Source organism: Diceros bicornis, chromosome 6 (assembly GCF_020826845.1).
Source record: "Diceros bicornis minor isolate mBicDic1 chromosome 6, mDicBic1.mat.cur, whole genome shotgun sequence".
NCBI classification, from domain to species: Eukaryota; Metazoa; Chordata; class Mammalia; order Perissodactyla; family Rhinocerotidae; genus Diceros; species Diceros bicornis.
Window position 1 is genome coordinate 52,623,371 of NC_080745.1, and position 17,816 is coordinate 52,641,186.

At 36.6% G+C, this 17,816-nt stretch overlaps 1 protein-coding gene across 2 annotated transcripts in view; it reads right to left on the reverse strand.

Annotated features, from left to right (window-relative positions):
• Nucleotides 1-17,816, reverse strand: part of PRKG1 (protein kinase cGMP-dependent 1) — a 1,198,754-nt gene that overhangs the window by 1,042,735 nt on the left and 138,203 nt on the right. For both annotated transcript variants that reach the window (XM_058543436.1, XM_058543435.1), the window contains exon 2: nt 7,014-7,180. In XM_058543436.1, coding sequence (XP_058399419.1) covers nt 7,014-7,180 — 167 coding nt within the window. The remainder of the gene's footprint in view (nt 1-7,013; nt 7,181-17,816) is intronic.

Consider the following 17,816-nt stretch of genomic DNA (forward strand, 5'->3'; position numbering starts at 1 on the left):
GAACATAATATTGAACAAAAAATTAAGTAGCAGAAGAACACATGCAGTATTATTAGATTTACATAACATAAAGTACAAAAACATTCAAAAGTAAACATGCACATTACATATAGGGGCAAGTTTTCAAGAGGAGACCTTTTGGAAGGCTGGGTTCTCATAAGCTAACTTGCAGTATTTGTTCACAGACCCACAGACTCAGAATCTTGGAGTTTGGGGAAGGGAGAGGAGATGCATTACAAATCAGCCACAGGGAATCCCTCCTCCGCCCACACAAAATTTCTCCAAGCAGATGCTATGTAGTCACTGCTAGAATGCCTCCTGAGATGGGGTTCTTGCCATCACAGCAGGCTGCTCATTTGACTTTTGGAACATATTAATTAGCAGAATACTGATTCTAAAGTCTTCTTCCCTATAACTTGTATTTCTTCTTTAGTTGTCTAGATTCACGAAAAATAATTCCTTTTTCATGTGACAACATTTTCAGCATTTAAAAACAGTTGTCCTTTCTTCCTAAACCTTCCATCTATACATGAAACAATGTCAATTTTTAAAAAATATATGCTATGCTTCCTAGACTTGCTCAATTACATTAAAGTCTTTTTTGAAGATTGGCACCCCAAAATAAACATGATACCCTCCCATACCATCTAAATATCTCAGTTCCCAGTCTTTGCCATGAACTCCATAACTGAAATATATTTTAGTATTCAAATTTAATACTTCTAGATTCTCTATATTTATGATAACTTTTTATAAATAGATGTTTGTTTTGTTTTTATATAAGCAGTACATCAGTTTGCTTTTTTTTGCTCAGGAAGATTCACCCTGAGCTAACATCTGTGCCAGTCTTCCTCTATTTTGCATGTGGGTTGCCACCACAGGATGGCTGATGAGTGGTGTAGGTCCGTGCCCAGGATCTGAACCAGCAAACCCAGGCCGCTGAAGTAGAGCCCACTGAACTGAACCACTACGCCACAGGGCCAGCCCTTAAGCTTGCTTTTTAACATTAACATTATAAGCTTGGTCCTGTAAAGGAAATACAAAAATAACTTTAAGTGCATTGGTATTTCACCTATTCTAAAGATAGCTTTCAGATTAACATGAAAAACTCATAAGGCCAAAAAGCAACATCCGATTTGGGAGAATAAAATGGCCTTTTTCTCATGTTAAACTTACTGGGAGAGCTAATTCATGTGAAAAAGCATTCAATTCCTGCACACTGTCAGGTAGTGTTTTGAATGCCACCTGACAAGGTGAGGCTCATTGTTAATGTTTACTTTCATATAAAATTCCTCTTTGAATGTCAGCTTTCAGTACATCATTAAATTATATAAAGACAGTAGAAATGTTTCAGGGGGCAGGGGAACAGAAATTGCAGCATGAAGTCGTATAAGTTTACTGTCAATGGTGGCTAGCACAATTCAAGTCTACGTGGAAGAATAAATAGTGTTGGACATTAGCCTAACAGACAGATCTGGGGTCAACCGACGCACTGCAAAAGGAAGCAGATGACCACTCTTCAGAAGACAAAAGTGAAATCTCAGTGCAATAACAACAGAAACATGAAGCTATTCCCTGACAGTTGCTGTGAACAATCACAGGTCACTTAGCTGTTAAAAAAAAAAAAAAAATAGTAACAGCAGGCCCAAAATGGACTCACTTGCCCCCATGACAGCAAGCCAAGACTCAATTGTAATTTCAGCCTCTCCCAGGAATGTGACCTTTAACCAGTCAATCTGGAATTTCCTGATCAGCACTAGTGAGATAATCTGCATGACAGACCCCTGCCCTTCCCCCAAAGGAAGGTGACCTTGCCTGAAATAATCCTTTCTTTTGTTTGTGATTTCCTTGGCCCACCTCCTTTCTGTCTTTAAAAACCTTCCATTTCGTACAGCTCCTCGGATCCCCTTTCTACTTGCTAGATGGGATGTTGCCCGATTTATGAATTGTTGAATAGAGCCAATTAGATCTTCAAATTTACTCAGCTGAATTTTGTTTCTTAACATAGCATTAGTGTACAAAAGCCCTATTAAAAGAATCATTTGTGTGATGAGCTGAAAGAATTGTTCCTTCTTTAAAAAATTAAAAAAAAAAAAATCCTGTGAGAAAAACAAAATCAACGCTATTGATGGTAGACAGAAAAAATAGGGACTTCAATGTACACGGCAGAGTTTAGTCCTAAACAATAAGGACACAGAGATGAACCAAGATTAAGCCAAATCACAGCCATTCTTTCAATAAGAAAAAAGAACTAATAAGAGGAGAGGAATGGATGTTAGATGATATAGAGAGGTCAGTAAGCAGTTCAATGTTCAAAGGATGCAGAGAAGCCTAAGAGGTATTCATAGGAAACATCTGAATTATTTTCCTTTTGAACCATTGCCATGCAAGTTCTATTTTTTTCTTACAAACAATCAAACATGGTTTTTTTATACTATTGTTTAATGCTGTGCATCTTTTATGGGCTCCCAAAACTGGGATCTACATAATAAATATGTAACAACAGTACCTCCAATCTGTACTTCAAAAGATAACATTGCCCAGTCATTAGATATGGGAACCCTGGAGCCAGGTAGCCAAGATTTGCACCTCAACATACTGGTTTTATGATCTTGGACAAGTTATTGAACTTATCCATGCATCAGTTTCCTCATCTATTAACATGTAGATAATATAACACCTACCTCTTAAGATTCTCATGAGGATTAGAAATTTAATCCCTATAGCGGTCAGCCCTGTGGCACAGTGGTTAAGTTCGGCAAGCTCCGCTTCGGCAGCCTGGGTTCGTGGGTTCGGATCCTGGGCACAGACCCACACCACTCGTCAGCCATGCTGTGGCAGTGACCCACACACAAAATAGAGGAAGACTGGCACAGATGTTAGCTCAGAGCTAATCTTCCTCAAGCCAAAAAAAGAGGAAGATTGCCAACTGACGTTAGCTCAGGGCAAATCTTCCTCAGCAAAAAAAAAAAATACTTAAGCCCTATAAGGTGATTAAACAGTACACTCATATGGCACAACAACAGACCCCATATGTGACAGTCGTCCAATAAGATTAGTACCATATAGCCTAGGTATAAGTACACTCTATGATGTTCGCACAATGACAAAATAATCTAACGATGCATTCCTCAGAATGTAGCCCCATCGTTAAGGGATGCATGACTATACCTGGCATATGTAATTACTTAATAAAAGCCATTATCATTAACAAGCACCTCAAAACAAATTTGATGATTTCATTAAAAAGTTTAACTTAAAATAGCCAATGGTCACAGAACACTAAATAGAGACTTGCCATTTTTAGAAAATGAAACGTAATCTATCCGCTTCTACAATGAAAAAAATATAACCTATCTACTTCCACAATGGAAAATCACAGAAAATGTGCAAAACCAGGATCTCTAAGCTAATCAACCACTTTAATGGATTTGAATTAGACGTTTTTCAATACAAAAATACCAGATTGGACTCTCAAAGAAGATGTTTTAGTCACATCACCAATTCTAAATCACTAAATCAGAATTTGTTTTATTTTGGATGACAGTAGATGGAAGTTTATCTCTATGATAAAAAAAAAAGGGAGCGCAAGAATGTAAGGATATTAATCAATGTTATATCATAAACCCATATCTATTTGTTTAAGAAAATAAACTGTATTCAAGTATTTTGTAGGAGTCATTTATATACTTGAAAACATAATTAAAATGTAAACAGAGCCTTAGCAACTTAATCTACTTACACTGCCACCTTAACAAACTAATACCAAACAATTCTGATCAAAACTTAAAATTGAAACTTCTACTAGCCAGCAATTGTAAGTAACTGAAAGTCACACAACTCATTTTGCTTGAAAATACGTGATAATATATTTACACTACTTCCAGATGATTTTTCCCCAGTCATTCTAATTAGTCAAGTCCTACCATATGACTATTCTCTTTTGCTAAAATGATGAGAAACTTTGGCATTTAGGTATGCAATAATACTTGGGACACTGCCCAGGCTAAAATAAAAATCACTTAAAGCACATGTTAAACAAGCATTTTATGAAGAAAACTTCATTTAACTGAAGAGAGACAAGAAAAATTGAACTAATTTTTCCATGTAAACTCCCTGGGTATTTTTCTGAATGTCTTGATAATAAGCAAGTTTGCGAAAGATCCTCTATAGCATGCCATCCATTGTTGCTATGGTATACTCTTTATAAATATTAACGTTCACAGATGAAAAAGAATCCATCTATATTAAGAACATTTTTATCTAAATTTTGAGGAGATTCAATGAGTTAATAAAAAACTAATTAAACAATGAAACATTTCCTCAATTAAAACTTATAAACGTGCTAGACGTTTCTGTGAAGGTATTTTTTTAGTTAAGATTAGCATTTAAATCAGTAGACTTTGAGTAACTGTAGCTTTGAGGAAAGCAGATTACCTTTATAGTGTCGACAGGCCTCATCCAATCAGGTGAAGGCCTTAACAGAAAAAAAACTGACCTCCCCTGAGAAGGGAATTCTGCTGGCAGGCAGCCTTCAGACTTGAACTATAGCATCAACCCTTCCCTGGATCTAGCCTGCTGGCCTTACCCTGCAGATTTTGGACTTGCCAGCCTCCACAATCACATGAGCCAATTTCTTAAAATAAATCTCTCTCTCAATACACACACACACACACACACACACACACACCATTGGCTCTGCTTCTCTGGAGAACCTGACTAACTCATAGGCCCATAGTTTGAGCTCTGAATCCAGATTACTTGGGTTCAATTCTAACTCTACTATAAACTGGTTGGGAGACCTGAGCAAATTACTTAACTTCATTGGGACTCAGTCTCTTCATCTATAAAAGAGGATAATAAATATTAGCCCTTACTTCACAGGACTATTTTGAGGACTAAATAAATATTAGACATGGAAAATGTTTAGAAAAAGCATGCTTCATATGTTGGGCATTGTTCTAAATACTCAATAAATATTAACTATGATTTCCAAGCTTCCTCTAATACAGCTAGTACACTTGCAGTTAGTCTTAGAAAACAGGAATGGCATGGATAAATAGAACTTTTTTTTAGAAATAATTCACAAGGTTGTTTGGAAATCTATTTTTGTAAAAGATATTGAAGATAAAAGAAAACTGAACATATAGGTTTTCAAAATATTTGTTTCTTCAATGGAATATCAATAATTAGCATTTGAAAATAGCTGAAGTAAAATGTACAAAACTTTACACAAAAGTTATATTCTTAAAAACATGCCTGCCAATAAAATATCTGAAAAAATCAAATAATATGAACCATTGATATAATCTCAGAAATGCTTTAAACTTGGCTTCTAATTGTTACTAGTTCTTAACATTTTGCCTCTATATTTATAGTCTATACCTGGTCTCTATATATTTCTCTCATTTTTCTCAGCCTTCCTGCTCACTACCCACATATACCCTTGCCCTATAATTTCATCTCCTTTCCCTGTAATTCTCTGCCAAGTGTATATTGTTTGTGTTTTTGTTTATTGTGTTTTGTTTTTATCAGAAGAAAGTCTAGCTGAACATTTATTTCCTTTTGGCCTGGGGAAAAACTTTATAACATTGACACAAAAGCTGGAAACTATAAAAGAAAAAGAAATGATAGAAATTAGTAAAAAGTCAAATGCCTAATATATGTCAAAAAGACTAAAAAGAAAAATTAAAAAGTGAATGACAAATGCAGAAAGAACATTTCTTATATACTGCCAAATATTTGATAGAAATAAAAATACTGAGTGTTACTTTATAACATTTTACATTAAACAGTCACAGAAATTATTTCATATTAACTTCACAACAATCCTGTAGAGAAGGTAGAAAGCAGGGTTTTTCAGCATTGGCATTAAGGACGTTTTTGGCCAAGTAATCCTTTGTTTGGGCAACTGCCCTGATGAGCAGCACCCGTGGTCTTTACCCACTAGATGCCAGTAGCCTCCCCCACCAGCACCCTCACCCCTAATGCGAGGACCAAATGTCTCCAGATATTGCCAAGTGTCCCCTGAGGGACAGAATCATCACCAGTTGAAAACCACTTGCAGAAAGAAATAGTATGTCCTTTTTTATACCTTGGGCCAAACTCAGAGAAGTTAAGTGACTTGCCCATATATACCCCTTCTCCTAATGATCTATAAACTTGATAGTTATAAGACACCTTATAAGACATAAGCATGCCTTGAATGCTTTGGGTAAAACAGTAATCACCACATAATAAATCGATTGTGACTTTTGTATGCCAACTGCCTTATATTCCAGACATTTCTGAACTCACTTTCTTCTCAGTTGATTCAGTCATTATTTCAGGCTTCTTTCTTCCCACAAAAGGAAAACATGCCATTATAAATCCCAAGTTAGAAATACACATTATGAAAATTTACCTAAGCATAAAACATATTTACACAGTGCATGCCTCAGTTGTTTTTTCAAAGCAGTTTCTATCTTAGTTTCTGCAAGATTTATGAAACAAGCTATCACTCTTATCAATTAAGCAACTAATATGCCATCCAAACTTTATGATCTGCCTCTATCACACACATAAAACACGGAAAACATTCTCTTTTTATAGAAACATCATAGCAGGAAACCTAGTCATATACTGAAAGTTAAAGTTAGAGTTGAAGGCACTTTGACTATCTGACCAAAAATACTTCCAATAGACTTGAGCTTCCATTGAAGCTTTATGAGCTTGCTCAACGATCTGACAGTATGTGGTCTTATTCAGTGCAATAAATAGCCTTTCTTTCACATTATCATGCTTTCCCATGTCTGAAAAAATACTGGATTCTCAAATCAATATTCTAAACACAAACACTTCATACAATTAGTCAACCACGGTATCTAAGTAGTATCCCATCTCTTTTCAAACTGTTTCTCAGCAAAACAAGGAAAAATAGAATTGTCTCATGTAATACATTGCCATCTGTGTGCAGGCTGATAAGTTGTAAAGGGAATATTTGAAAGTCAGAGGATCAGGGTTACAAACCATACCTTCCATAACATACACCAGTGATCCCACATCTCCTTCTTTGATGATGCAACTGTCTTTGCCATACTCCACTGGGTACATACAATCCACAATCTCCTGGATCTGCGACAGCTCCAAGTTCTTCATAAAGTCATTGTCAAGGATGGCTTCCTTTATGAGATCCTTAGACCTACAGCAAGAGAGGGAAGATTTACTGGCACATCTAACAAGCGCTTTCATAGTTTGTGAGGTTTAGCAGAGCCGTACAGTGTTTTGGCACACTCCAAATGCATTTTCTTGTTAGGAATCCAATAATTTTCTGAAAGGCTTGAGAACAAAGTAATTCCATGGCAGTAGAAAAGGCACTGAGAAATTTTCCTTTAAGTATCATTTAATGAATATGTCACCAACAAACAAACAAGTAAAATCATACAATTCCATTTTGTTTTAGAATGTTTTTCAACCACAAAGATTGTGGGAAAACCAATAGACAAACACTTCAAATTGAAGTTTACATCTTGGTTTAAGAATAAACATGCACAAAATACAATAAAATTTTGTAGAACAGACACTATTATTACTATGTTTATATATTATAAAAGAACATCTGGATGTATTGTACTATACACAATTACAGTAAAACCAATTTGTTTACTTATCTTTTGTGTGCTTCTTCCACTAGACATTACGTTCCATGAGGGCAGGGATAATTTTTAGTTTCTTCTCTACTACATGCCCGGTATCTACTACAATGCCAATTATAGTTATGGGTGTTCAAGAAATATTTTGGATTAAAAAAATGGTAAGAATTGGATTTCTAATTAACTATTTGAAACAACTAGTAGACATGTCTTTATCCATACCTCATGATTCTTTAGAGAATATTTATTTCTTCAAGTAGCTTAAATTGAGGTAACCAGGCAGATAAAACTACTGAACAAGATGTTTTCAACATAACATGATTTAGACACAGGGTTAAACAGATAGTCAGTGGGAAAGATATTTACGAATTCTACAATTGGGATTCAGCAGTTAACAGGAAAGTTTTGCAGGACTTCAAAGATGGTAATAATTTGATTCTCTGGGTAAAAAAGTTCCAAATGACTCTCTAAGGATACAAAAATCAAAACAAAGAGAAACCAAGAAATATTTTGTCAGGAGGAGCACAATCAGAGTACTGTCAGAGAAGTTAGAAACTGGATAAGACAAAGGCAAAGACCTTAGCAACCCAGAGAGGAAGCAACACATTTGAAATTTTATATTGAAAGTCTTAATTTAAAAAGGGTCTGACTACAAGATGGTCTTTGTCCACATTTGCTTAACAAGTGGCTTTCAGGCAAATGACCTGCAGTCGTGAATACTGACTAAAGCATTAGCCCTCCTCATTTCTGGGTGGCTTCTCATCAGGACCTCAGTGTAACTGGTCTAGCCTTCACCCATTGTTGTTTGTAATGATTTAGTTTTGAGTAATAAAAAGGTATACATAAAAAATGAAAACAATTGAAAATTTATCAATATGAAAAATATACTTAAAATGAACTGTTATGATGCAATTAAAATTGTTTATGAAGAGTGTTAACGATGTGAGGGAAATTCTTACGCTATTTTTAAATGAAACGGAAGGATACAGAATTATTTTTAGAATAAGAAAGTCTTTACGTGTTAAGTGTAAAGAAAATAGGCTTTGAAGTTCAATATATCTGAGTCCCAATCCTAGCCCTGTAGTCTATTAAACCTTGAGCAAGTTTTCTTACTCTTCTGAAATTCCATTTTATCATCTGTAAAATGGTATTTTAATTACCAACCACCAACAGGTAATGTACATGAAAAGATGCTCAACATCACTAGTCATTAGGGAAAAGCAAATTAAAACCACAATGAGATATCATCCCCTGCCTGTCAGAATGGCTATAATCAAAAAGAAAAGAGATAACAAATGCAGTGAGGATGTGGAGAAAAGGGCACCCCTACATATTGTTGGTGGGAATATAATTGGGATAGCCACTATGGAAAACAGTATGGAGGTTCCTCAAAAAATTAAAACTGGAACTGAGCCAGCCCTGATGGCCTAGTGGTTAAAGTTTGGCACCCTTCGCTTCAGTGGCCTGGGGTTGTTTCCTGGTAGCAGAACCACACCACTCGTCTGTCAGTAGCCATGCTATGGCGGCGACTCACATAGAAGAACTAGAAAGACCTACAACTAGAATATACACTATGTACTGGGAATTGAGGAGGACAAAAAAGTTAAAAAAAGAGGAAGATTGGCAACAGATGATAGCTCAGGGTGAATCTTTCCCAGCAAAAAAAAATTAAAACTAGAACTACCATATGATCCAGCAATCCTACTTCTGGGAATATATCCAAAGGAAACAAAAACAGTAACTTGAAAAGATATCTGCACCCCCACGTTCATAGCAGCATTATATACAACAGCCAAGACGTGGAAGCAACCTAAGTGTCCATCGATGAATGAATGGATAAAGAAGTTATATATGTAGCTGTATACACACACACACACACACACACACACACACACACATATACACTTCATATATATATGTATATATACACAATGGAATATTATTACTATTTAACCATAAAAAATGAGGAAATTCTTACCATTTGAGACAACATGGATGTACCTTGAAGCATTACACTAAGTGAAATAAGTCAGATAGAGAAAGACAAATACCGTATGATCTCACTTACATGTGGAATATAAAAAAAAAAAAACACCAAATTCATAGAAAAAGAGATCACATTTTTGGTTACCAGAGGCAGGGGATGGGGGGAGGGGTCATTGGAGGAAGGTGGTCAAAAGGTAAACTTCCACTTACAAGATAAATAAGTACCAGGGATATAATGTACAACACGATGACTGTAATTAACACTGCTGTATGATATATAGGAAAGTTGCTAAGAAAGTAGATCCTAAAGTTTCTCATCACAAGGAGAAATTTTTTTTCTTTCCTTTTTATTGTATCTATATGAGATAATGGATGTTAACTAAACCTACTGTGGTAGTCATTTCACAATGCATGTAAATCACATCATCATATTGTATACCTTAAAATTATGTGGTAATGTATGTCAATTATTTCTCAATAAAACTGGAAAAAAATTACCAAACTAACAGCATTGTATGTGAAGACTGGTGAAAACGTAATATTATTTTCAGTAAATGGTGGGTGACAAAGGTGGTAGTAGTGTTAATTACAGTAGAAGTAATACAAAGAGTAGTAATAGAGTATACAAATATGACTTGAAACCATATCAGAAGGAAATAAACAAAATGTTGGTATCAGTTGCCTTTGGTGACAGAATTATATACTCTTCTTCCTACTTTTCTCTATTTATAAAATTTTCTAGAATGGACACGCTTTTTTATATTGAAAAATCTTTAATTTTAAAGGTAGTTTATAAAAAGTAACGGTGCAATGAGGAAAAATAAAAATAATCTACTGTTCATTTAAATAATGAGTTAGATATTTAATACTAGCTGACTGTTATTGTATATTCAATGTTACTTTTTTCAATAGACTCTCTTTCATATGGCCTGTGTCTAAATACTAATGGCAGGAATTTTCACCTAATAAAGAGATGGTGATGGATGACCAGTGGTTAAGAAATTTAGAATAGACTCTATTTAAAAGTCATTTGTGGGGCTGGCCCAGTGGTGTAGCAGTTAAGTTCGCGTGCTCCACTTCAGCAGCCTGGGGTTTGCCAGTTCAGATCCTGGGGGAGGACCTACACACCGCTCATCAAGCCATGCTGAGGCAGTGTCCCACATAGAGCAACTAGAAGGATGTATAACTATGACATACGACTATCTACTGGGGCTTTGGGGAGAAAAAAACAAAAAAGGAGGAAGATTGGCAACAGATGTTAGCTCAGGGCCAATCTTCCTCAAAAAAAAAAAAGTCGTTTGTGAGATTTTTACTTTAGTTTGATAGGGCTATTTAGCTGTATTTTTTTAAACGTTTTTTTAAAATTCCAGCTTACCAAAACTTTATTTCCTTTGAGGCAAAGAGTTGTTTTTTATCCCCATGTATGATTTTCATGAGATCTCCTTTCTTTCTTCTTTTTTAATTTTTTGTGAGGAAGATCAGCCCTGAGCTAACATCCGTGCTAATCCTCCTCTTTTTGCTGAGGAAGACCGGCTCTGAGCTAACATCTATTGCCAATCCTCTTCCTTTTTTTTTTCCCCAAAGCCCCAGTATATAGTTGTATGTCATAGTTGCACATCCTTCTAGTTGCTGCATGTGGGACGCGGCTTCAGCATGGCTGGAGAAGTGGCGTGTCGGTGCGCGCCCAGGATCCGAACCCGGGCTGCCAGTAGCGGAGCGCGCGCACTTAACCACTAAGCCTCCGGGCTGGCCCGAGATCTCCTTTCTTAATCTTCACCATACCTGACTTCAAGAATACAACTAACACCTTCATAGTGACACCTGAGATGTATTGTTCTAGGATTATTTTTCCAAATACCAGGATTTGTTTGATCTTCAGGAAATTCATTTTAATCTAATTATGTAATATTCTCTTTACTAAAAATTGTTTTATTTTCTTTGGGTCAGAGAGTGAGGCCATCAATGGATTCATATTTTCTAATATAACAAAGACTGGATGTTATCAGTTCCACAATCCCAACTTTTAGCTAAAGATGAGATCTTATCCTTTGGGAAATACTAATAGTGCTACATTAAAAATCTAAGTCCTAGAAATGCCGCAAGTTTAGGAAAAAAGCTCTCTTCCAAAAAAAATAATTAGCTCAGTCCAAAGATGATTAAAGAAAGCTACTTTCTCTCTTCTCACAAATAGTACTATTAACCTGTTTTATGAAGACAGAAAAGATGAAACAATGAGGTCTAACACAATCCCTTAGAATTATCCAAATTTTCCAAGTGCTTATCACAAAGTGTGCGGTGGGGAATTTCAGGATGCTCTTGCTGCTTAAATTTCATTTTAAATGGAGGACATTCAATCTCAAGTCTCTGATGAAACAAACTGCAGGCTTTCATACATGCTCTTGTGTCACTTTAAAACAAACTGAGAAATATTTAAGATCTATGTCCTATCATTTATCCCCTCATACAGGTATTGTCCGATAAGACGTTTGCCTCTGAAATGTCACAGATAATTCAACTCTGCCTTCACAGCCTGATAGAAATCTTACACCTCTGAGTAGTGTAACTCAAAGATGTTCTTGTCAGTGAGCAATACTTAAAGCCCTGCCCTTCATGCAATTTTCCTTTAAGTCCTTTCCCATCGAGGGCTCGAAACCTTAGGTCAACTCTCATTAGTCTCCACTTGCTCCAACATGATAGACTATAATCAATCAGCACCTCTTCCTAACTCTTCTTTGAATTTTTTTCTTTCCCTGAAGAAATAGTTGAAGACACTCACTGTAACTAGGATATGATGCTGCATATGAGATCAGCTGAGCTGTGTTATCAGTATAGAAGCTGCTATCACAAGTTCCAGAAGGTGGCTATTTGTTCTAACCCAGAGTATATATTTTAACAACATTTTGCAAGAATTCAGCAGCCTGACCTAGGCGGTATATGAAGCAAACACAAAGATCTTGATTTTTGATTCCTCCTGTCTGCTTCTGTGTACAAATAATCTATTTTTAAAAACCTTTTTCTTCCATGCCCGAAATTCATGGCTTTTTAAATCCAAACATCCATAAAAGTAACTTGGTTATTTCAAGCTAGCCCTATTTATTTGTCACTGTCAAACTGTCTGCCTCTGAAATATTGGCTATATATAATGGTGTGCTGGTAAAGTGGCTTTCCAGGAAAAAAAAAAAGCCCTGATTTCTAGCGTTTGCCAATTTCTATGGTATAAATACTCCCACCATAGCCAATTTCAAGCTACCAATGCAAAGTCAACTTGCTTGCAAAATTCCTGAAAATTTAACAAGCAGTTATTATACAAGCCAGTACGAGTTGGCTCCAGCACATCACTGGATATAGCATATTTTTCTAACACCCTAAGAATTTAGTGTGCCTTAATTTATACATGCTGAAACCAACAGGACGATCCTTTCCTTTCTTAAAAATTTCATTAGATGGTATACTATCCCCAGATAATTTAATGCCAGGATTAGCAACAGTTCTTTCAAACTTTCTTTTTTTTTTTTTCGTGAGGAAGATTGGCCCCGAGCTAACATCTGTTGCCAATCTTCCTCTTTTGCTTTAGAAAGATTGTTGCTGAGCTAATATCTGTGCCAATCTTCCTCCATGTTGTATGTGGGACGCCGCCACAGCATAGCTTGATGAGCAGTGCGTAGGTCCACCCAGGGATTGGAAGCTGCGAACCCTGGGCTAGAAGCAGAGCACATGAACTTAACCACTATACCACCAGGCTGGTCCCGATTCTTCCAAACTTTCAACTTAAGAAAATAAATTGGAAAGTCCACTTCCCTATTCACTTATTGCAGAGAACGTTCCTAAACAGACACAAAGAATATTTGATAGAAATTGTCTTTCTACACAATCTTAGGTAAAAATGGGCAACTCTACGGTGAGTATAGGGAAAAATATATACCTCCTTCTCTAACAAGGGAGAGCATATTCACTATTAACATACAGAGACACATTAGTTTTCTCAACATTAATAAAAGGATACTCTGTATTGTGGTTACCATACAGTAAGCTAGCAACATCTAGGTAGCATTAGAGTTATTTCATAGGGTGGGGAAGGCCGTTTCAGACTGGGTGGTCAGGAAGGCTTCTCTGAGCTGAGGACTGCATGACAACAGGCTCCAACCATGCAAAGATCATGGGGAAGTGCATCCTAGGTAAAAGAAAAAACAGATACAAAGGTCCAGAGGTTGGACTGAGCTTGATCTGTTCAAGGATCAGAAGGGAGACCTGTGGGGCCGGCCCGGTGGCACAAGCGGTTAAGTGCGCACGCTCTGCTGCGCCCTGGGGTTCGCCAGTTCGGATCCCGGGTGCGCACCGTCGCACTGCTTGGCAAGCCATGCTCTGGCGGCGTCCCATGTAAAGTGGAGGAAGATGGGCACGGATGTTAGCCCAGGGCGAGTCTTCCTCAGCAAAAAGAAAAAGAGGAGGATTGGCAGATGTTGGCACAGGGCTGATCTCCTCACAAAAAAAAAAAAAAAAAAGAAGGGAGACCTGTGTGGCTAAAGCGTCGAGTGAGCAAGAAGGAAAGGGATAGGAGAATGAGATTGCAAAGGTAGGCAGGAGCCAGGTCTCATGGGATCTTGAAGGCTAGGATAAAGAGTTTTATTTTATTCTAAAGCCTTAGGAATCCAGTGAAGGATTATAAGAAGAGGTATAATTTACAGGTAATTTTTATATCAGACATAAAGAATAAATAACATAAATTTACTTTAAAATGTTACCGAGTTCATGGAGGTTTTCTGTCACATATTTCATCAATTAATGGATACTAAAAGCATAACTTATTATCATGTTAATAAGGAATTCATATAACTGAAACTCTTGGGAACCACAGTCTCATAAATCTTACATTTACTTGGACTTCGAATCACCGACTCTCAGGCAACTTTTACATAATAGGAAAGAATGAGGTCTCATCTCCAATTTCAAGCAGTCTCCAGAAGCCTAAAAGTTACTCTCCATTCACAACCTCTTTTTAGATTAGTCTCCCCCTCAAGACATACCACGCGAAAGTAAATATGCCCAAAACGGCCATGCCCAGAAATGTGAGAATTAACGTCTGATCCTTTCATTTGACAAAGACTTCCAGGCACTTTAAAAAATAGTCAAAGCTATTAAATCATTACTAAGAATGAAAATCAGCTAAAGCAGTTAAAAAGAGTAGTATAAAACTTCTATAATCAACTTTTTGACTAAAAAAACTCACTAAATCTCTTTAGCTCTCAATGATCAGTTTTAGGCTCAAATGTCAGGAGAAGTACTAAACGCAGTTTCAAAGTCACCTTGACTTGCAGTATAGTCTCTGCAGCTGGCAACTCAGAAGTCCAAACCCCCACTGCCAGTTCATAGCTCTTTGACTTAGAAAAAGTCATTGTAGGGCCCCTTGAGAGTTTCTAATTCCAGGAGTCACTGCAGCAAGATAACTCTATCTATCTACCATGAAACATACGATTAATCGCCTATAAGCAAGAAAAACTCTTAGAGTAGTCCTCTCACTGCCCCACCTATTAAGATTCTGCCCAAACAGTGGGTCCCATTTCTTGCCTAACTGCTTTCCTGAATGAACTCTCTAGGTATAATCTGGCTGAGAGCTAAGAAATATCAATCAGCCCACTTTTTTTAAAGCTAAAATTTAACCCTGCAAAGCTATTGGCCAATTTAGATATTTCCTCAAAACTGAAAATCAGTTTTCAACAAGTTTCAGACTGTATTTTCACATCAACCAACTCTGCTATAGCTATCCCCAACTTATAGCAAAAACAGTCATGAAGAAATCAAAACTCTCTGTAGCATTCACACCTATAACCAGTATTTGATACAAAACATGGGAATCACTGGGCCAAAATATATGATAGCAACAGAGCTCTCGGGTGACCAATGATATTAATCCTTTGTCTATCACATGCATCACAAGCAATTTCCAGTTGCCATTCCTCTTCTAACTTTTTCCCTGTAGTTCTAAATTAGATGAGTATCTAAATGAAATTTAGATATTGTAACTCTAAAGAAAAACAATAATTGGGGCAAGGAAAAGATGGTTAACTCACAAAATATTTGTTTGCTCAAATATCCTTTAAGCTTTTTCTTTGTAACTAATACTCTCACTTTTTTCTCATTGACTAGGAACAGTGCTAAGTTAGCTCTTGAAATCACTGGTTAGATGTTAATAGATGGAGCAGATTTGTACTAATTAACGGAAAAGAAAATTACTGTTCTTTGTAGGTTTTCACCAACTTCCAAAAGTCAATATGAAAGTCTCCCATTCAACTATCCAAGCTATTCAGTGCTCCAGGGATGCATTTTATAGCTACTTCACACTAGTGAGCCTAACTTAAAAAAGGGCAGTCTCCAAAAGAGCCCAGATCAAACTCTTGTCCCGTAAGCTCCTCTTTCCTACCATATAAGTAGAACTGTGGGGTTTCACAGAAGTATTCTAAAGCACTTCCCATGAGAATAAGGACCATAAGAATTCCATAAGAGGGGCCAGCCCCGTGACCGTGGTTAAGTTCGGTGCACTCCACTTCAGCAGCCCAGATTCGCGGGTTTGGATCCCAGGTGCAGACCTACACCACTCGTCAGCCATGCTGAGGTGGCGACAATATAGGTACAGGTACAATATAGAGGAAGACTGGCACAGGTGTTAGCTCAGGGTGAATCTTCCTCACCAAAAAAAAAAAAGAATTTCATGAGAATAAGACCATACACCTTCCATTACAGAATGTTAAAACCATGTGCCCTGATCTATTACAAATTAACTCTACTTTTGAAGTTTAGATATCTAAACTTCCCAAAGGATTGGGAAGAAAACATTTGGCATGTATTTATATGCCCATGCAATTCAATATTTTAAAGCAATTTTTTTTATCTTTAAAAACACACAAACAATTGATATCTTTTAAAATTCACTTGTTTCCAACAAGGACAACATGATTGCACCATGAACATCCATTAAGTTCCTCACCACCCAGTGTGATCCTGCCTACAGGGCATAGATTGGGAGCCATGATGTTTTGTCTAGTCCTTTGAAACCCAGTAGCTCATGTCATTACCATGTATTATACACTGTTATTTCAATCATTTCAATGGCTTGATTTTAAAATCAATCATCAAAGAAATCATTTTAGAAAAATTCTGCTGCTCAGATGCTTCTCAGATTTAATCTTTGGGATAAACTGCCTTACATTTTAAATTACCTTACGTTTGTTTGAATTCAGTGGCAGGAAAATAACACGTTTCTCTACCAACCCCCCACCCTCAAAATGTGTATACTTTCTCTTGGCTGAAAATTATGACTTGGGTCATTCATTATTTCCTCTGGTGATGCTTCCAGGAAATTAGAGTCAAATTTAGCCTTGTTACAGTGACTCGCAGGTCTTAGGAGGCAGATCATCTACTTTGATGAACTTGGTTCAATTTCATCTCCAGACATCTTAGTTTGAATTAGGCTTTAATACCTTAGACACTTTGAGTCTGCCTGAAGGGAGATGGCATATATAGAGAGAAATTTTTTAAATAACTAAAATTTAAAAATCAAACAATCATGCTCCTAGTTGTAAAAGCTCTGTGGTTTCCAGGCTTCTTAACCAAAATGAAAAAACTAACCAATAATGACAGCATGAGTCATCATCATAGTAATAGTAGTACAACTACTACTATTTGTTAAGTGGTTACTCTACATTATGCAAGGAATAGTCTTACCTCATTTAAGTCTCACAATGACATGCTAAGTTTGCCATGGTGGCACTGAGGCTCACAGCAGTTATATCATCTGTCCAATGTTGCATAATGAGCGCGTGACTGGTAGAGTCAAGATTTAAAGATAAATCTGCTTGACTTCTAAGCCGCACTCTACTAAATTGTTTGACTTCTGAGCCCACAATACTGAATTGTATTGCTAATTTGAATAAATTATTCCAATTATAAAATCCAAAAGCAAAGGTTCTTCACGCTTATCTCTTAATTCTGCAAAAGTAAGAATGCTATGCTTGGATAATATGACCTTGTATCTGCAGAGAGCATTTCACGCTTCAAAACAATTCCACATTTAACATTTCATTCTGTTCTTGCCACAAACCTGCGCAGTAGGTAGAACAGATGATACTATTATCCCTATTTGACAGATAAGAAAACAAAGGCAGAAAGGGGTTAGATGCCTGCCAAGTTCATGTTAGAGATTAA